The sequence below is a fragment of the Tasmannia lanceolata genome, unplaced genomic scaffold, assembly GCF_043159265.1.
Source record: "Tasmannia lanceolata isolate RefF3 unplaced genomic scaffold, GAP_Taslan_0.1 ptg000012l, whole genome shotgun sequence".
Classification (NCBI taxonomy): domain Eukaryota; kingdom Viridiplantae; phylum Streptophyta; class Magnoliopsida; order Canellales; family Winteraceae; genus Tasmannia; species Tasmannia lanceolata.
In genome coordinates this window covers 29637690-29655162 of record NW_027518689.1, presented here as the reverse complement: position 1 = coordinate 29655162, position 17473 = coordinate 29637690, and the positions used below count along the sequence as shown (strand labels likewise).

The 17473-nt window shown below is 40.3% G+C and overlaps 1 protein-coding gene across 1 annotated transcript; it reads left to right on the top strand.

Annotated features, from left to right (window-relative positions):
* Window positions 1–4906: 4906 nt before the first annotated feature.
* Window positions 4907–7629, top strand: LOC143888711 (uncharacterized). Its single transcript, XM_077393135.1, has 6 exons — window positions 4907–5384; window positions 5466–5883; window positions 6105–6747; window positions 7013–7063; window positions 7187–7267; window positions 7351–7629. The coding sequence occupies exons 1-6, from the start codon at window positions 4907–4909 to the stop codon at window positions 7627–7629; spliced, it is 1950 nt and encodes a 649-aa protein (XP_077249250.1).
* The last annotated feature ends 9844 nt before the right edge of the window (window positions 7630–17473 follow it).

Below are 17473 nucleotides of genomic sequence, written 5' to 3'. Positions count from 1 at the left end.
TCTCACAAGTAATGGTGTTTTTTTTTAACAAAATACAATGGGATTAGAGCTTCCAAAGGATAGGGATTGGCTGCACTGGTATTTTTCACGTTGCCTGGGTGAGGTGAGGAAGAAGAAAGAAAAACGTGGGGATTAGAGCTTCCAACGGATGGGAATGGCTGCACTGGTATTTTTCACGTTGGCTGTAACACCATCTTAGAACGGGGTCTCGGTTATGGTGAAACATTGGAAAAAAAATAAAAAACAAAAACAGTTACAAATCAAATCAACGAATTAAAAAAAAATCAAATTAAAGAATGTAAAAAAGAAAAAGAAGAAGAAGAAGAGAAGGAAGCAAATAAAAAAAAGATACAAAACAGCTACAGAAACATGCATGCTTTTCAAAGTTCTTGACGTTCTTTGTTCTTACACTTTTTCGGCCAGATCACAAAAGAATCATGGTTAACAACGTTCTTGACCAGACATTGCAAATTTCTCAGACGGCAATCCAGGAAGAATCATTTTTCAGTTTTTTTGTAAAGAGCTGAGCTATCTAAGCATATTTTTTTAATCTCGACCCTAAAGTGAAGGCCGAGTTGTTACACAACCTCACAAAATTTATAACTGTTACCAAAATGAGTTCCTAATCTTTTTTTCAATAACCTCTCTCCTATCCTGTTTCTAGTAACAGCTATCTTCCTCTCCTCTACTGTTTCTTATTTCTAGCAGTGAATTATTAAAATCATATATGAGAATATCAAATTGTATTTGAGCAAATAAACTCATAATACCCATATACTTACCGATGCTAATATAAGTATAGGTCTTTGGGCTTTTTCAGTTTCCGCTAATATCAAGTCTTCAAGGAACTCTTAGCATGTAAAATTCCTTTCAAAAGAAATAAAATAGAAGATTAAAAAGCAATGCTAGAAAAAATTGCTTATTGAATTATAAAAACGTTAAAGATGATACCTCTTCCTCTTGCACTCGCAAAATCTGAGGAGGTGAGGAAGAAGAAAGAAAAACGTGGGGACTAGAGCTTCCAAAGGATGACAATGGCTGCACTGGTATTTTTCACCTTGGCTGGGTGAGGAGAGGAAGAATAAAGAAAAACGTGGGGATTAGACCTTCCAAAGGATGGGAATGGCTCTGCTATTTTTGACGTTCCCCGGGTAAGGTGAGGAAGAAGAAAGAAAAAGAGCTTAAGAAATGGTGGGAAAATGAATGAAAGTGAGGGTATATTTGTCATAAAACTGATACTCTCTCACCTGACAGCCCTTTTTTAATAATTTTTAAATATCTACCCTTTATTAACAATTTAGCATAATATTTGCATTTTTTTAATCATTTGCCCTTAAAAAAATGCAAAGATTATGCTAAATTGTTAATAAAGGGTAGATATTTAAAAATTATTAAAAAAGGGCTGTCAGGTGAGAGAGTATCAGTTTTATGACAAATATACCCTAACTTTCATTCATTTTTCCACCATTTCTTAAGCTCTTTTTCTTTCTTCTTCCTCACCTTACCCAGGGAACGTCAAAAATAGCAGAGCCATTCCCATCCTTTGGAAGGTCTAATCCCCACGTTTTTCTTTCTTCTTCCTCTCCTCACCCAGCCAAGGTGAAAAATACCAGTGCAGCCATTGTCATCCTTTGGAAGCTCTAGTCCCCACGTTTTTCTTTCTTCTTCCTCACCTCCTCAGATTTTGCGAGTGCAAGAGGAAGAGGAATCATCATTAACGTTTTAAAAAAGAGTAATTTATAATTCAATAAGCAATTTTTTCTAGCATTGCTTTTTAATCTTCTATTTTATTTCTTTACAAAGGAATTTTACATGCTAAGAGTTCCTTGAAGACTTGATATTAGCGGAAACTGAAAAAGCCCAAAGACCTATACTTATATTAGCATCGGTAAGTATATGGGTATTATGAGTTTATTTGCTCAAATACAATTTGATATTCTCATATATGATTTTAATAATTCACTGCTAGAAATAAGAAACAGTAGAGGAGAGCAAGATAGCTGTTACTAGAAACAGGATAGGAGAGAGGTTATTGAAAAAAAGATTAGGAACTCATTTTGGTAACAGTTATAAATTTTGTGAGGTTGTATAACAACTCGGCCTTCACTTTAGGGTCGAGATTAAAAAAATATGCTTAGATAGCTCAGCTCTTTACAAAAAAACTGAAAAATGATTCTTCCTAGATTGCCGTCTGAGAAATTTGCAATGTCCGGTCAAGAACGTTGTTAACCATGATTCTTTTGTGATCTGGCCGAAGAAGTGTAAGAACTAAGAACATCAAGAACTTTGAAAAGCATGCATGTTTCTGTAGCTGTTTTGTATCTTTTTTTGATTTGCTTCCTTCTCTTCTTCTTCTTCCTTTTCTTTTTTACATTCTTTAATTTGATTTTTTTTAATTCGTTGATTTGATTTGTAACTATTTTTGTTTTTTATTTTTTTTTCCAATGTTTCACCATAATCGAGACCCCGTTCTAAGATGGTGTTACAGCCAACGTGAAAAATACCAGTGCAGCCATTCCCATCCGTTGGAAGCTCTAATCCCCACGTTTTTCTTTCTTCTTCCTCACCTCACCCAGGCAACGTGAAAAATACCAATGCAGCCAATCCCTATCCTTTGGAAGCTCTAATCCCATTGTATTTTGTTAAAAAAAAACACCATTACTTGTGAGAAATTTGAACGTCGGTGATAAACATAGCTCCAAGTAGGTCCATGCTCCTCTACTTCGATAGGGTTTAACAATTTATGAAGGTTTTCATATTTTGTTGGGATTTTACATTTTATGGAGGTTTTCAGTTTTGTTGGGTTTGAACATTTTATGAAGGTTTTCATTGTTCCATAGTGGTTGCAGGTTATAAAATGTGGTTCCCTAGTCGTTCTTGTGTATGAAATGTGGTTCCGTAGTGGTTCCGGGGTAGAAAATGTGGTTCCGCAGTGGGTCCGAGGTATAGAATGTGGTTCCGTAGTGCTTCCGGGGTAGAAAATGTGATTCCGTAGTGGTTCCGATGTATAAAATGTGGTTCTGTAGTGGTTGCTGGGTATAAAATATGGTTCCCTAGTGGTTCCGAGGTATAAAATGTGGTTCCGTGGTGGTTGCGGGTTGTAAAATGTGGTTCCCTAGTGGTTCCGATTTATGAAATGTGGTTCCGTAGTGGTTCCGGGGTAGAAAATGTGGTTCCGTATTGGTTCTGAGGTATAAAATGTGGTGTCGTAGTCGTTCCGGGGTGTAAAATATGGTTCCCTAGTGGTTCCGGTGTATGAAATGTGGTGCCCTAGTGGTTCCGGTGTATAAAATGTTGTTTTGAAGTGGTTCCGGGAAATAAGATGTGGTTCCCAAGTGGTTCCGGTGTATAAAATGTGGTTCCGTAGTGGTTCCAGGGTAGAGAATATTGATCCCTAGTGGTTCCGGGGTAGAAAATGTGGTTCCCTAGTGGTTCTGAGGTATAAAATGTGGTTCCGTAGTGGTTGCGGGTTATAAAATGTGGTTCCCTAGTCGTTCTTGTGTATGAAATGTGGTTCCGTAGTGGTTTCGGGGTAGAAAATGTGCTTCCGTAGTGGTTCCGAGGTATAAAATGTGGTTCCGTAGTGGTTGCGGGTTGTAAAATGTGGTTCCCTAGTGGTTCCGGTGTATGAAATGTGATTCCTTAGTGGTCCGGGGTAGAAAATGTGGTTCCCTAGTGGTTCTTGTGTATAAAATGTGGTTCCGTAGTGGTTCTTGTGTATAAAATGTGGTTCCGTAGTGGTTCCGGGGTAGAAAATGTGGTTCCGTAGTGGTTCCGAGGTAGAAAATGTGGTTCCGTAGTGGTTCTGAGGTATAAAATGTGGTGCCGTAGTCGTTCCGGGGTATAAAATATGGTTCTCTAGTGGTTTCGGTGTATGAAATGTGGTGCCCTAGTTGTTCCGGCGTATAAAATGTTGTTTTGAAGTGGTTTCGGGAAATAAGATGTGGTTCCCAAGTGGTTCCGGTGTATAAAATGTGGTTCCGTAGTGGTTCCAGGGTAGAGAATATGGATCCCTAGTGGTTCCGGGGTAGAAAATGTGGTTCCCTAGTGGTTCCGAGGTATAAAATGTGGTTTCATAGTGATTGTAGGGTATAAAATGTGGTTCCCTACTAGTTCGGAGGTATAAAATGTGGTTCCGAGGTATAAAATGTGATTCCGTAGTGGTTCCAGGGTAGAGAATATGGATCCCTAGTGGTTCTGGGGTATGAAATGTGGTTCCCTAGTGGTTCCAGAGTATAAAATGTGGTCCCGAAGTGGTTCCAGGGTTGAAAATGTGGTTCCCTAGAGGTTCCGGGGTAGAAAATGTGGTTCCGTAGTGGTTCCGAGGTATAAAATGTGGTTCCGGAGTAGTTGCGGGGTAGAAAATGTGATCCCGTACTGGTTACGTGGTATAAAATGTGGTTCCATAGTGGTTGTGGGGTATAAAATGTGGTTCGTAGTGGTTCGGAGGTATAAAATGTGAATCCGAAATGGTTCCCGTGGTATAAAATGTGAATCCGAAATGGTTCCCGTGGTATAAAATGTGGTTCCGAGGTATAAAATGTGGATCCGCTGTGGTTCGAAGGAATAAAATGTGCTTCCAAGAGTGTAACTTATTGTTCCAATTGTAGTTGTATCATTGTAAATGGTTGTTCATATATTACTTTGTATTCTAATTTTATGAGGGTTTAATATTGGTTCTTATCCTAATAGGGTTTTCAGTGGACTTGAACCAAGACTATGAGGACCCTATTTTTAATGTGACAGAGGAAAATACAACTCAACATATGAGCACTGCCATGTAATCTTCTAATTACTAATTACATTTACTTCGCTAGTTCTATGTTTCTCTCATACAATATGCATTGTAACGTACTCCCTACTGTGCAGGCACGATGCAGAGTTCAGCAGGGATTTCCATAGTGATATGCATGTTAGTGATGCCATTGAATGCGAGGATGGTAACAGTATAAAGGGTGATGATTCATTTGGTGATGATGACTTCGTTGAGGACAGTGAAAGCGAAGGTGACTTTGGTAAGGAAGATGAGTGCGAAGCTGTACGCCCCCTCGTTGGTCTACAGAACGTTGTGGGCGACCCGTTGTGTAATACATATAGAAGGGAGCGGTTGGAAGTAGATGAGATGGTTGTAGATGAATTAAATGAGGGACGTATAGGACTTGAGGAGATGAAGGTGGGGGGAATCTTTCTGAATTTGAAAGTATTTAAGAACAAAGTGAAAGAGTACGCAATTGAACGGAAGTTTGTATTCGTCCTAGTAGATTCAAAGCCTACAAAGTATGCTGTTAGATGCAAGGATAAAAGTTGCCCCTTCAGAATCAGTGGGAGAATTTGTTTGGATCATGTTATGGTAAAACGGTTTGTGCCAGTGCATACATGCTCAGGTACTATGAGGGGTAATGACCATCCCCTTGTCACAGCAGCTTGGGCAGCAGACACCTGTCTTGGGTGATTTCCCTGCCCAGGAGACGTGAGGCCTACTTTGATAAGAGCATACATCAAGGATAAGTGGGGTATAACCATAAGCTATGTCAAGGCTTTCAATGCGAAGGTCATTATACACGAAAAAATGTGTGGAAATGCCGAAGCGTCTTACCGCATCCTTCCTGCATATGCTGAAGAGATGGAGAGATGCAATCCTGGCACCATTATGTGTGTATATCGAAGTCGTCAGCTATGGACGGGTGGAGATAATACATTTTGTCGTTTATTTTGGTCATTCGGCCCAAGCATTCGCGCCTTCAGTCGAACAATTAGACTACTGATACTAATTGATGGGACACATTTGCGAGGCAAGTATAAAGGAATTTTATTAGCTGTCACTGCAGTAGATGGTGACGGTGGATTATTTCCGTTAGCATATGCAGTGGTTGAGAATGAGATGTATGAGAGCTGGCTATGGTTTCTTCGTTTACTCCGCCAAAGGGTGATACCAGCAGAAAAAAACAACAACGAATTCACTATTTCCTCTGATAGGATGAAGGGTTTGCCTAGAGCTATAGACGAAGCATTGCCGGGATCATATCATGGCTACTGTATTCGTCACCTCAATGCCAATTTCCTGAAGACCTTTAAGAGCCAAATACTTGCAAACTTTTTTCCAGAGCTGCATATGCTTTAAGGGAGAGAGACTATAAGGAGACGATAGAATGTATTAAAGCGAAGAACGCAAAAGCAGAGAAATGGATATCTGAGATTCCTAAAGAAAAGTGGGCTAATGTATACTTTAAAGGGTCTAGGTGGACTATGTTGACAACTAATGCAGCGGAGTCCTTCAACAACGTATTAAAGGGTGCACGAGAGTTACCGATCGCGGCTCTAGTCGATCACACTAGATGGAAAGTAGAAGAGTACTTCCACCTTCGCTGCAAGGCTGCTTCTGAATGGAAAACGCATTTGACCCATAATGCAGAAAAATGGTTAGCCAGATCAAGTCTGTATGGCAGTAAGTTTACACCCCGGCCGTGTAGTTGGAATGAATATGAAGTGATATCGTCAACTAATACGGATCGTGTGGACTTAGAGCAGAGAACGTGTACGTGTGGTCTTTTCCAAATTATGGGATTGCCGTGTGGGCATGCCATAGCAGCCATGGGAGTCAACAAGCTGGACAAATATAGGTACTGCCAGGATTGGTTTTTGGCTTTAACTTATCGGACTACATATGACGACGTGATTCACCCTACTTTAGATCGCACACAATGGCCGGAGCCATCCCATGTTTTAGAAGTAGTGTTGCCACCACGAGTAAGAAGACAGTCTGGACGACCCAAAAAAGTACGAATGGAAAGAGGGCTACAATTTGGACAACATCACAACTGCAAATCATGTGGGGAACCTGGACACAACAAAAGAACGTGCAAAAATCCCCCCTTGTAAATCTTAAGTTAAATATGACGCCCATCGGTCCATCCGCACCTACAGAAAATACGTATGTTCCATTATTACTCACTCGATATGATTTCTCTATCAAACCCATAATTTTATTGATTGTTGCATGTTTTTCTTGTAGGTCCGGTGTCTCATTCGCACCTCCTTTCTTTGCTTAGGGATGGAGTTGTTGGTTTGTTTGTACAAAGTGACATTGATTTTGGGACTCTTCATACTGCACATAAATATTTACTGACACAGAATTTGTATAAATTAAACGTTATTATAGACTTATAGTATTACATTGGTTGTACAGCTGACCGTGACTGTTGTAAAAGTGATCATTAATGTATCATTGGTGTTGGCAATATCATTGGTTTTTACTCACTACCGAAACGTCAGTCGGCCCACATTGTTTGGATCCTCTAAATCGTTCATTTGATGCGTTGTCACATATATAGGGTGTGCTCAAATAATCAGGTCCATCGAATCATCGTAATCCTTCCATCTGTGGACGAACAAAGTGTACGTACGATTACTCGAAAGTCCGAACCCAGCGTCGGACTTCCGAATGATGAGAGCGGAAGTGCAATATCACTTGTCTCCCGTCGGAAGTCCGATAACGTGTTCGGACGTCCGACGGGAGACAATGAAAGCACACATTGTTCTGGACTTTCTTCGGAAGTCCGAAACTTTGTTCGGATGTCCGACTCGGAAATCCGACCAACCGTCCAGAAATCCGAAGGAACTCCAGTATAGTTGCCACGGTACTGGGCTTCCTTCGAAATTCCGAACTAAAATTCGGAATTCCGACTCGGAAATTCGAACCAACGTCCGGACTTCCGACGGAAGTCCAGTAGAGTTGACATTGTTCTGGACTTATTTCGGAAGACCGAAACTATGTTCGGAATTCCGAATTTTAGTTCGGCATTTCGAAGGAAGTCCAGTACCATGGCAACTACACTGGAGTTCTTTCGGATTTCCGGACGGTTGGTCAGATTTCCGAGTCGGACATCCGAACAAAGGTTCGGAATTCCGAAGAAAGTCCACTACAACAGCGAATATGGTGGAATTCGCCCTAATATTTTTGTGGGAGTTGATCATATACAAGGCCGAGTGTGCATGTGGTGTACGACCGGTTTCATGTAGGTTATTTCACGAGGATCTACCAATTCAATGGTCTTCATCACATGTGTACATCATTTGTGGCCCAAGATCATAAGTGTAATACATATTAATGATGATCATTTGGGTGGTAAACTCGTGATGTGAAGAACTTAATCTTAAAAGCACATATCTTTTGTGTCGGACTACCTTATAGAAAATGAAACTTTTAAGAGGAGTTCGCCCTAATATCAAAACATTGTACTGCCAATATCAGCGAAAATAATAAATTGCAGATTACATTTATGGACCCATGAGAGACCAATGGCGGGGGGAAAAATTAGCACCTGCCTCTTGCTTTCATTGAACATAGGGACTGAAACAAAAAGTCCCAGCTCTGTCAGTTATGGGTTCAAAATAAAGATACAATCAACATGTAGAAGTTAAAAGGGAAAAAAAAATTTCAGTGTCAACAATGAGTACTACTACTAAAAAATCATATGAGACAATCTCTTCTGTAACATCCACGACTTCTTCAACTTCCACTTCTTTGGCTTCATATTCTTCCTCTTCATCACTACCTTCGCCATCTCATGCAACTGTCTCCAGTGCTTTTCCCATCTCCCCCATTCTTCCTGCAATTTGTTCCGCTTCTCCCGATCCTGGTCACTTAGAAGCTTGCAATTGAAGGAGCAGATGTTGAAGCCATTCCTCATCCACGACTTCTTCAAGTTGGCACTAACGCTGAAGAGAGCCAGGATTTGGAACAAGCCTTACCTGCAAACAAGCACAATTATCATAATGAATAACTAGAACATTTTGATGTTTCCCAATTGTTTGCAAAATATCCACTCACCCTAGCAGGTTGATTTCCCCCACCTACTTCAGGAACGAGGAGACCAAGTATCGGATCAGCCGCCAAGCAATTGAAGTCTAATGCATGTACAACCAACAACAATGACTCCCAGGTAAGAATGTGAACAACTTATAGGGATACTTTCCCATAGACCCCATTCAACATTTTCGAAAGTAGGGAAGCTCGCATAGCCGCAATATCTTTCTGGGTGAAATCGAGGCTAGCGTCACGGGTAATGTATTCCATCTCTTTCAAAACGAACAGCCCACAGTCGTGGCAGCAAAATATGAAGCAAAACCGAGAAGAAGAATTAATCGTTTACGGAGGTATCGTAAACTGAAGTAATTGCACGTAACATACCTGTTACCTTGTAGGGGCCGATCGACCACTACATCAATGGGGAATGCACTTATATCAATGTCTTTGACCATTCTGAACCATTTAACAAGGTAATCGACCTACAAATCAAGAATTTCGTACGTTAGAGCAGTAGTAACAAAAAATTAATTAATAATTGTCATACGAATAAAGTAAAGAGTAGTACTCACAAGGGGTTGCACCTTCCTAGAATCCGTGCGACTGTAAAAAGAATCGTAAAGAAGGAAGGTACAATGCCCCATATCCAACACGAGAAGTACCCAATGAACCATATCAATGTTAATTGGAATGAGTACTTTTCGTATCTCTTGAAGAGGGGTGTTCTCTACACGAGTTACGAATCTGGAACATGCATCGGGACGTTCACATCTTTCGTCAAGAATATGTTGCTGCAACCAGAAAAAGAAATGTTAGAATTGCCCGCAGCTTCAAAAACAAAAACCATTACTTATAAGTGCATTTAATCTCACAGGTAGATGGGTAGCAAGGCAAATGCATGATCCCTTTTCTGTTGTTCGCAAACATTCGTCCCGCAAGTTTAAGTAATCCGTATATACATTAACAATCTACCGAACAGAGCATAGGTCAACGAGAAGGAATTTAAGAAGATATGAGTACCAACGCATTATTCACGCTTTACGTTACTAACTGAACCATATAACATCTTACCGGAGATGATATCCACCCTCTACGATCGGTTAGTATAAGCAAGTCTTCTTTACACATGTGGTACCCATCACTGTGAATGACTCTCTCACTGCAAATCGAGTAAAAAGTCACCTACCTCTATGAACCTTTGGTCATATAATTGTACTGAATCAACTTATGTATGAAATTAATCGAAGAAATTAGAATTCCAAAACAATGTAGGTTGTACGAAAATTTACCTAGGTTCTAGCGCTGCCAATGCATCCACCTTCATCGTTGCAGGCCCGGTGATATTGCGAAGAGCATACATGCTTTTCCGGTTGCTTATGACATACGGTGAACTGACTGCTCTACTAGGTTGTAACTTCCTTCGACGTTGCTTCACATTTTTTTCAATGCTCCCAATCACTTTTTCATCTTCTTTCTTATTTGATTTCTTACTCTTACTGAGGTTCAAATCAGGACTGTCAAGCAAGATAACCATTTTAGCCGTAGCATCCCTGACATCCCTTGTAATTAGGCTATCAATAGAGATATGTTCTACGCTATCATCAACTATGTGTTTCCCCATATCATCTACAAAAACACCATCCCCTACTTCCCCCTTCGCAGTCACTATCTCGGTTTCCCCATCCATATTGTCGGCCTCTCGTTCCCTCTTTCTCGTTATTTTCGTTGGGATATTATTCCCTGACTCCAAACCTTCCCTCTTTCTGGAATCTCTCCCGAACAAATGAGTTTTTACCTCCCTCATTTCACGTTCAACTCTGGTTAACCTCTCCAACAATGAACTCTTTGTAACAGATTCATCTACTTTGGACTTCTCATGTGCCCAACTTCCTCTGCTACTCGTCCTCCTTCTTTCCATCCCCTGCTCTGCTGCAGTTGGCGCCATTGAATCCCCCACTACACGCACAATTGGACCCATGCCATCCCCCACTGACCTCTTTGTAACGGAGTCATGTACCTCAGACTTCCCATGTTCCCCTCTTCCTCTCCTACTTCTCCTCCTTCGTTCCCTCCTCTGATATGTCGCAATTGGCCTCTTTGGATCCCTCAGTACAGGCAGAGTTTGACCCATGCAATCCCCTACTGCGACCACAATTGAACCGACTGAATCGCAAGGAATACTACCATCGTCGTGTTGATCATCGAGTCGAAGTAGAGATTCTTCCCTTGCCGTAGCTTCGACCCTCCTAACCACCTGGAATACATTCCATATTATTAATTACAAATACGACTGTAAAAATAACACGAAATACATACAACGACCAACATGAATTATACTCTCACCTCTGAGGCTTTCACCGTCCCATGAAGAATACAGTTAATCAACTGTTGATGCTCCATCTTCTTCGTATTCATCTGAGCGGTCCACTTAAATAGACGCGGATATGCATGAGGAGAATTAGGTGCCCATAACGTGGTATGCTCAAATAGCCATACCTGATATGAAACTAGATTAGATCCGCATAAGATAGAAAGAAAAAACTATATGCAATGAATGGAAAATTACCTGTAAAAGGATAGAGCAACCCAATATATGTCCCTTTCCACGGAGTGCAGCATGTGAATCTAATGATCTGACCAAGAACTCATGAACGGGATAAGCCCATGCAACATTTCCTATAGTCTGCAGATCAATATACAGGAAGAGGCAAGAACATGTCTTCTGGTCCCTTTGCGCAAACAAGACAGTGCTGCAGAATAACAATATCAAATGCTTCACAGTCGACTTCACGAAGTCTTCTTCGTCTGAATCCATATCGGCATGAATAACCTTGACCACCTCGTCAAAGGTGGCGGTTGGACCCCCAAACCTCCAACCATCCACAGTATCCCTGCTAGACCAATCAAATTGCGGCATTTCCCGAATAATACTTAAATCTAATATTTTCGCTACATCACTAACTAGAAATGGGAGTACGATGCCGCCCAAACAAAAAGCTTTCCGTTTGGGATCCCATTTATTTACCATTGTCGTCAAAATCTTCTTCCGCAACTCGACATCTTCGAGGCCCTCATGCAGAATCAAATCTGTAAATGGGGTATCCTTTATGAAATCCCTATGCACATCCCGTAACCGAATATTTTGTAAGGACTCGTGAAAGCGTGACGGACAGCATCTAGATAAGACATATTTCGCCTGCAAAAAATGGCACTATTAAATAGTTGAGCTAGAAACAGGAGGAGATGCAGACGGAAAATGATCTGGGGTTACTCACCATGACGAAGATGGAAAGAATTGATGGAAAAGATCAACAATTTTGTTAACTTCGTCTGTATCTGTCGAAAGCAGCAACAATCACTTGAAACACAATATTAGTCTATTCAAACACAGTATTACTCCATTGAAACAACAAGGATAGAGAAACCATATGTAATCACTTTAAACAACACAGGGCTCCCCAAGTAACTTGAAACAACTAGACGTAAAGATCATCAACACCATATATGACAACCGTAGCTAATCCCTTCAAATTTAAACAATCAAACATCGGTTCAAACAACATATGGCTCCCCAACTAATAGCAACCATAACAAACCGTACGAGACTGAAGCTAAACCATTCAAACTTAAACCACCAAAAAATCACTTAAAACAACCATAGCTATATTGATACTTGAATCAAATTCATAAGAACCATCAGAAACATACCATGCAAGCAAGACACAGAAATATAACGATAATAGCATTTCATCCATCCATCCATAATAACATATGAAATCCGTATATAACATAACATCCATCAACCATTTATAATAATAATAAAAAAAAAACATAACATCCATCTATCCATAAATCAACCACAGCAACGGTCTAATGATCTGGGGGCAACAGACGGCGGACCAAGTTGGTGAGTGAAGAAACATGCTCCGTGAGTGAGATGACCGCTGTGCCGAAGTCCTGGCGGAGGGTGGAGACCTCGGTGCGTACCCCAGTCAAAGCTTGCTGAGTCGCCAATTGCTCCTGATGATGGGATTGTAGAAGCTGATGAACTGCGGTAAACTGCCCGTCAAGGTACTGACGATGCGCACGAAGCTCCTGCGCAACAAACTCCTGTGATGCAAAACGCTGAGCCGGCTGACGAGGAGGGGGAACAGGGCCCTGTATATCAAGCCGCATGGCCTTTATAGTTTTAGCATTGAACACAGTAGAGGGACTAAGGCGTTCTTCACCACCTTGTATCAACTTCTCATGGTTGAAGACATGCGTGAGAAGCATCCCGAATGGTAGACTAGCCAAGGCCTTCGTCCTCGTGTCCTCCATGAACCTAAGGAGGATATAGCCAAGGTGAAGGGGCATGCCGCGAAGAAGTCGGTGCATAATAAAAGCCTCAAAAGGCCGGACCATGTCAGCATTGCCTCCGCGAGGCATGATATTGCTCGTCAGAATCTTATGTAGGACTTTGCACATAGGGCTGAGGGAATTGTAGGATACGTTGGTTGACCCGTCAGTAGGTGGGCCTTCGCAACCAAGGTCCCCATAGGCGGCGACCGGATCATGTATACAGGCACTAATGTCATCCATGGTTCCGGGCCAAAAGTAGATTTCGTCGCCTGTGGTGGGAAGAGAGACAACTTCACAAAACTTTTGAACTGTCATATGGATGGTTTTATTGTTTACTCTGGATTGGAACACCTTCAAATCTCTGTCGAATCTGTAATTGGCATAGAATTGCTTGACGAGAGTCGGGTACGAGTCACAGTGAATTTCGAGAAAATTGACCCATCCAAAGGCCAGAAATAAGGGTTTCACATTAAAAACTTCGACATCTTTAAAAATGACTTTCCTACCTCGGAGTATGCCCTTCCTTTCTATACGACCGAGGGACCCAACCTCTACATCTGCATCCTCATTGCCCATATCCTCGTCAGAGGCAGGAGGACTAGGGGAGGGCTCACGGATAGCCTTCCCACGCCGTTTGCGGGTGGAAGACCCTTCATCTACATTCACATTCTTCTTTCTTTGCTTCGCGCGCTGCATGACTATAGGGGTTTTGGGTTAGGTCCCTAGTGGGATTCACAAAGTAAAAGGGGAGCCGCTTCCGGTCCTTATCTGCAGAAACCAGGAGAATAAACTTGGAGGGGAAGATACTTCAAGTATAAGATAGTTGAAAAGTTGAAATTAAAGATACTTCGAAGAAAACCATGTTTCAGAAAGTTCGTACAAAACACACTATTTAGAGACTTCGAACCACTTGAAACCAATGTTAGGATAGAGGAACTACGGAACCACATATTAGAAAGTTCACAAATACGATTAGTGGAACCACATTAGAAAGTTCAAACCACAATAACTGGATAGAGGAAGTACGGAACCACAAATTACACAGTTTGAACCAGTAATACTGGATACAGGGTCCATGGAATACTGGTTCCAACTTGGGCAGAATATGTGGTTTCATGGATCCAACTTCAATGGAATAACAGTTCTAACTTTCAAACCCCTAATTGAAACCCTTCAAACAAATTCAAAACAATACAACCATTGAAAAGCATTGAAAACCATGGAAACCCCAAATGAAACCCTTGCAAGCTTAACAACTTCAAGGGAAACTTAAGAGAGAAGCTTCAAGGGTGAAGGCTTAAGGGATAACAAGTGTAGACATCTTTTGTAAGTTGTTTTCATATATATAAAGAGTTCTTATTTTGGTGTTACATTTCTTGTTTTTCGTGGAGCTCTACACGTCCCCTTTGCCCATGTATCTCCAAGCCCCCTTACCTTTCTCTTTTGACCTCAACACAATATAATCGATCCATGTTTATTGGGGCCAACAAGTGGTACAAGAGCATAGGGCGTGTTATCGTCAATCGGAATTTCCTGCAAAGAGTTATTGTCAAAAGAGCACACATATGTGAAAGTTGACTGTTGTTCAAGATCTGAATGTTCCTTCAAGTGTTTGGGTTGAAAGGATTATGGTCCATTTAAAGGTTTAACGAGGAGGTTTTGTTTAAGGTTATTTTTTTTTGTTACAATAGAGAACGACTCTCTTCTCTATATCTATTTGTGGTATTTTCATTTCATTGGGTGGTGCAAAATTTATGGTGTGAGAAAGAGAACGATACTCTTCTCTTATTCTCAAGATTGGAAGGAGAAGTGTCCTCTTTTCTGTTCCGGGAAAGAGAACGATTTTCTCTTATTGGCCCGATGAGTGTTGGGAAAAGAACAATTTTCTTCTTTATACCGTTGGTGTTGCAAAAAGGCAACGGTTATGATGTTTGATGCCCCATGATGGAAACCATTATTGTGCAAGTTTTGTTCAAAGCATTTCTAATGGAACCTTCAGAAAAGTTTAAGTTAAAACCTCCCATTTACAGTGTTTGGAAAGAAGGAGCGGACCTCAAACTTTTTTTTTCAAAGTCTCGGTTGAAGTTGAAGAAAGAGATCGTGTGGCGGATTTGAAGAATCGGATGAAGTTGCTTGATGGCGAAATTGTTATGTTCAAAATGAAGATTTCATCAAGCTCAGATGAAGATCATGTTGATGAAGACTAGAAACATTTTGGGATTTTCATTTAAGGAGGGGTGTTGGAAATAGTAAATCAAAATTAATATTAGTATGGTTTTGTGGAAAGTCTATGTAGTGTTCTAGGTTATTTATTATGCATGGAAAATGTAAGTCTTTTTGTGTAGCTAATTTATCATAGAGACAAATGTGGATTTCCTATGTAGTTGCTTACACTTCCTAGATGAGTCATGGGAACTACAACTATGGTTTAATGTATTTTCTATTTTTAGGAGTCTTTTCAGTCTACAAATATGGAGTAGTGTTGTAGAGATTGCAAGCTTAAGAACTTCAAGGGAAAGTTAAGAGAGGAACTTCAAGGGAAAGTTAAGAGAGAAGCTTCAAGGGTGAAGACTTAAGGGAGAACAAGTGTAGAAATCTTTTGTAACTTGTTTTGATATATATAAAGAGTTCTTATTTTGGTGTTACATTTCTTGTTTTTTGTGGAGTTAAGAGAGAAGCCTGTGGTTTGGCTATTTTCCACTTTTAACCTCGTGCTTTGGAAGTTACCAACGACACCCTCTCAACTTTCCATGGGTTTTTTTAACGTGACTGAGTGGATGGAGAGGGGGAAATGGCTATACTGCCCCCATCTTCCCCAACTAAAAATTAGGGTTTTCAACTCATTTATTTATCAACACAAACCCTCGATTTAGGGGTTTTATTTCTCTTCATTCACATCATTATCATGATTTGCACAAAAACCCTAATATTTTAGGGCTTTTTTTGTTTTGATCAATGTTTTTTTTCTTAAAATGTGGGTTTAATGTACCCATGGGGTGGGGTTTCATTGTCTGTGGTGGAGGTGACGGCGGTGGCCGGAGATGGCGAAGGTGGCGGTGGAAGGAGGTGGCGGTGGGAAATGGCGTAACCCTAATCCCTCTACTAAAAAATCTCATAAAGTTGAGGGGGTGTCATTGGTAACTTCCAAACCACGGGGTTAAAAGTGGAAAATGGTCAAACCACAAGGGGTGTATCTGTATTTTTCCCTTTAAAAAAAAAATACATTAACTACATGAAAGTTTCATTATAGATGTTGAAGAACAAAAGGGACAAGAAATATTCATCACAATGGCAATTAGAACTTCAAATCATCAAGTTTGTTCGAGGCTAGCATTTCCTTAACCAACAAAAAGAAATTCAAGAACAGGAGGGAATCTTAAAAGGGAAAAAATACAGGCAAAATTGCTCCATGATTAGCAGGTTGTTCTGTAACTCAGTATGGATCAGTTTTTCAAAATGCCGATGGGGTGAAAATGCAGCGAAAGTGAATCCTAGTCGACTTGGTTGATGCGGCTGAGTACTTGGTTGATGCGACTGAGTAATTGGTTGACGGGGTCATAAATCAGGAGAATCAGAGGAGCTTTGATGGACTTTGTAGGACAAAATGCGGACTCGGACAAGAACACAGCCAAGTTAAAAAGAGTTGGCTTGGGTGAGTCCATGATGATGTGGGAGAGTTTTGAAACTATGGCATGGATTAAACATTTTATGGAATTGAAGGAGGTAATACAGAACAAGTTTGAGAGGGTGTAATATAGAACAAGTTTCATATGGTTCTTGTCTACTTCAGTTTCCATTTGCTAGAGTGCTAAATTGTTGCATAGGTTGTCATAAGTTTCAGATGGAAAATATTCCTTTTTTTCTTATATTTACTTGAAGGGTAAGCTAATCTTGGAACTGATATTAAGTGAAGACATCTCTCTCAAGAAAGTTTTGGTAAATGCTTCTAAAAGTAAGTAGGTCTGGGAAAGTTGTATTGACTTATAAATCCCTACAATAAAATATTTTCATGATTTAACATTTAAAAAAAAACATTTCCAATATGAAACTCTAAAAGCAAAATTTTTTTTGCATGTATGTGCTTGTGTACAAAACCTTAAACCATCCCAACTTACAGAAGATCAGATAGCAACTGGGTATAAATAATAGAAAAATCAGAACCCATTGATATCAAGAAACAACATTCTCTGTAATATTACTCCTAAATTCCTAATACACATACATATCTGTGTATTTGCATGTAGGTGCTTTGTAGATAACTAGTGTTGAGTTCATTCAGCAAAAGAGAAGGAACATACAAGGACACAGATTCAAAATGCAATTGCT

Bases quoted from the DNA above. Each gene is read 5' to 3' on its own strand.
- LOC143888711 (XM_077393135.1), top strand. From the start codon at position 4,907: ATGCATGTTAGTGATGCCATTGAATGCGAGGATGGTAACAGTATAAAG. The intron at 5,385-5,465 runs GTACTATGAGGG...TTCCCTGCCCAG, and splicing joins GCCAGTGCATACATGCTCAG to GAGACGTGAGGCCTACTTTG. The intron at 7,268-7,350 runs GTCAGTCGGCCC...TCAAATAATCAG, and splicing joins TTTTTACTCACTACCGAAAC to GTCCATCGAATCATCGTAAT.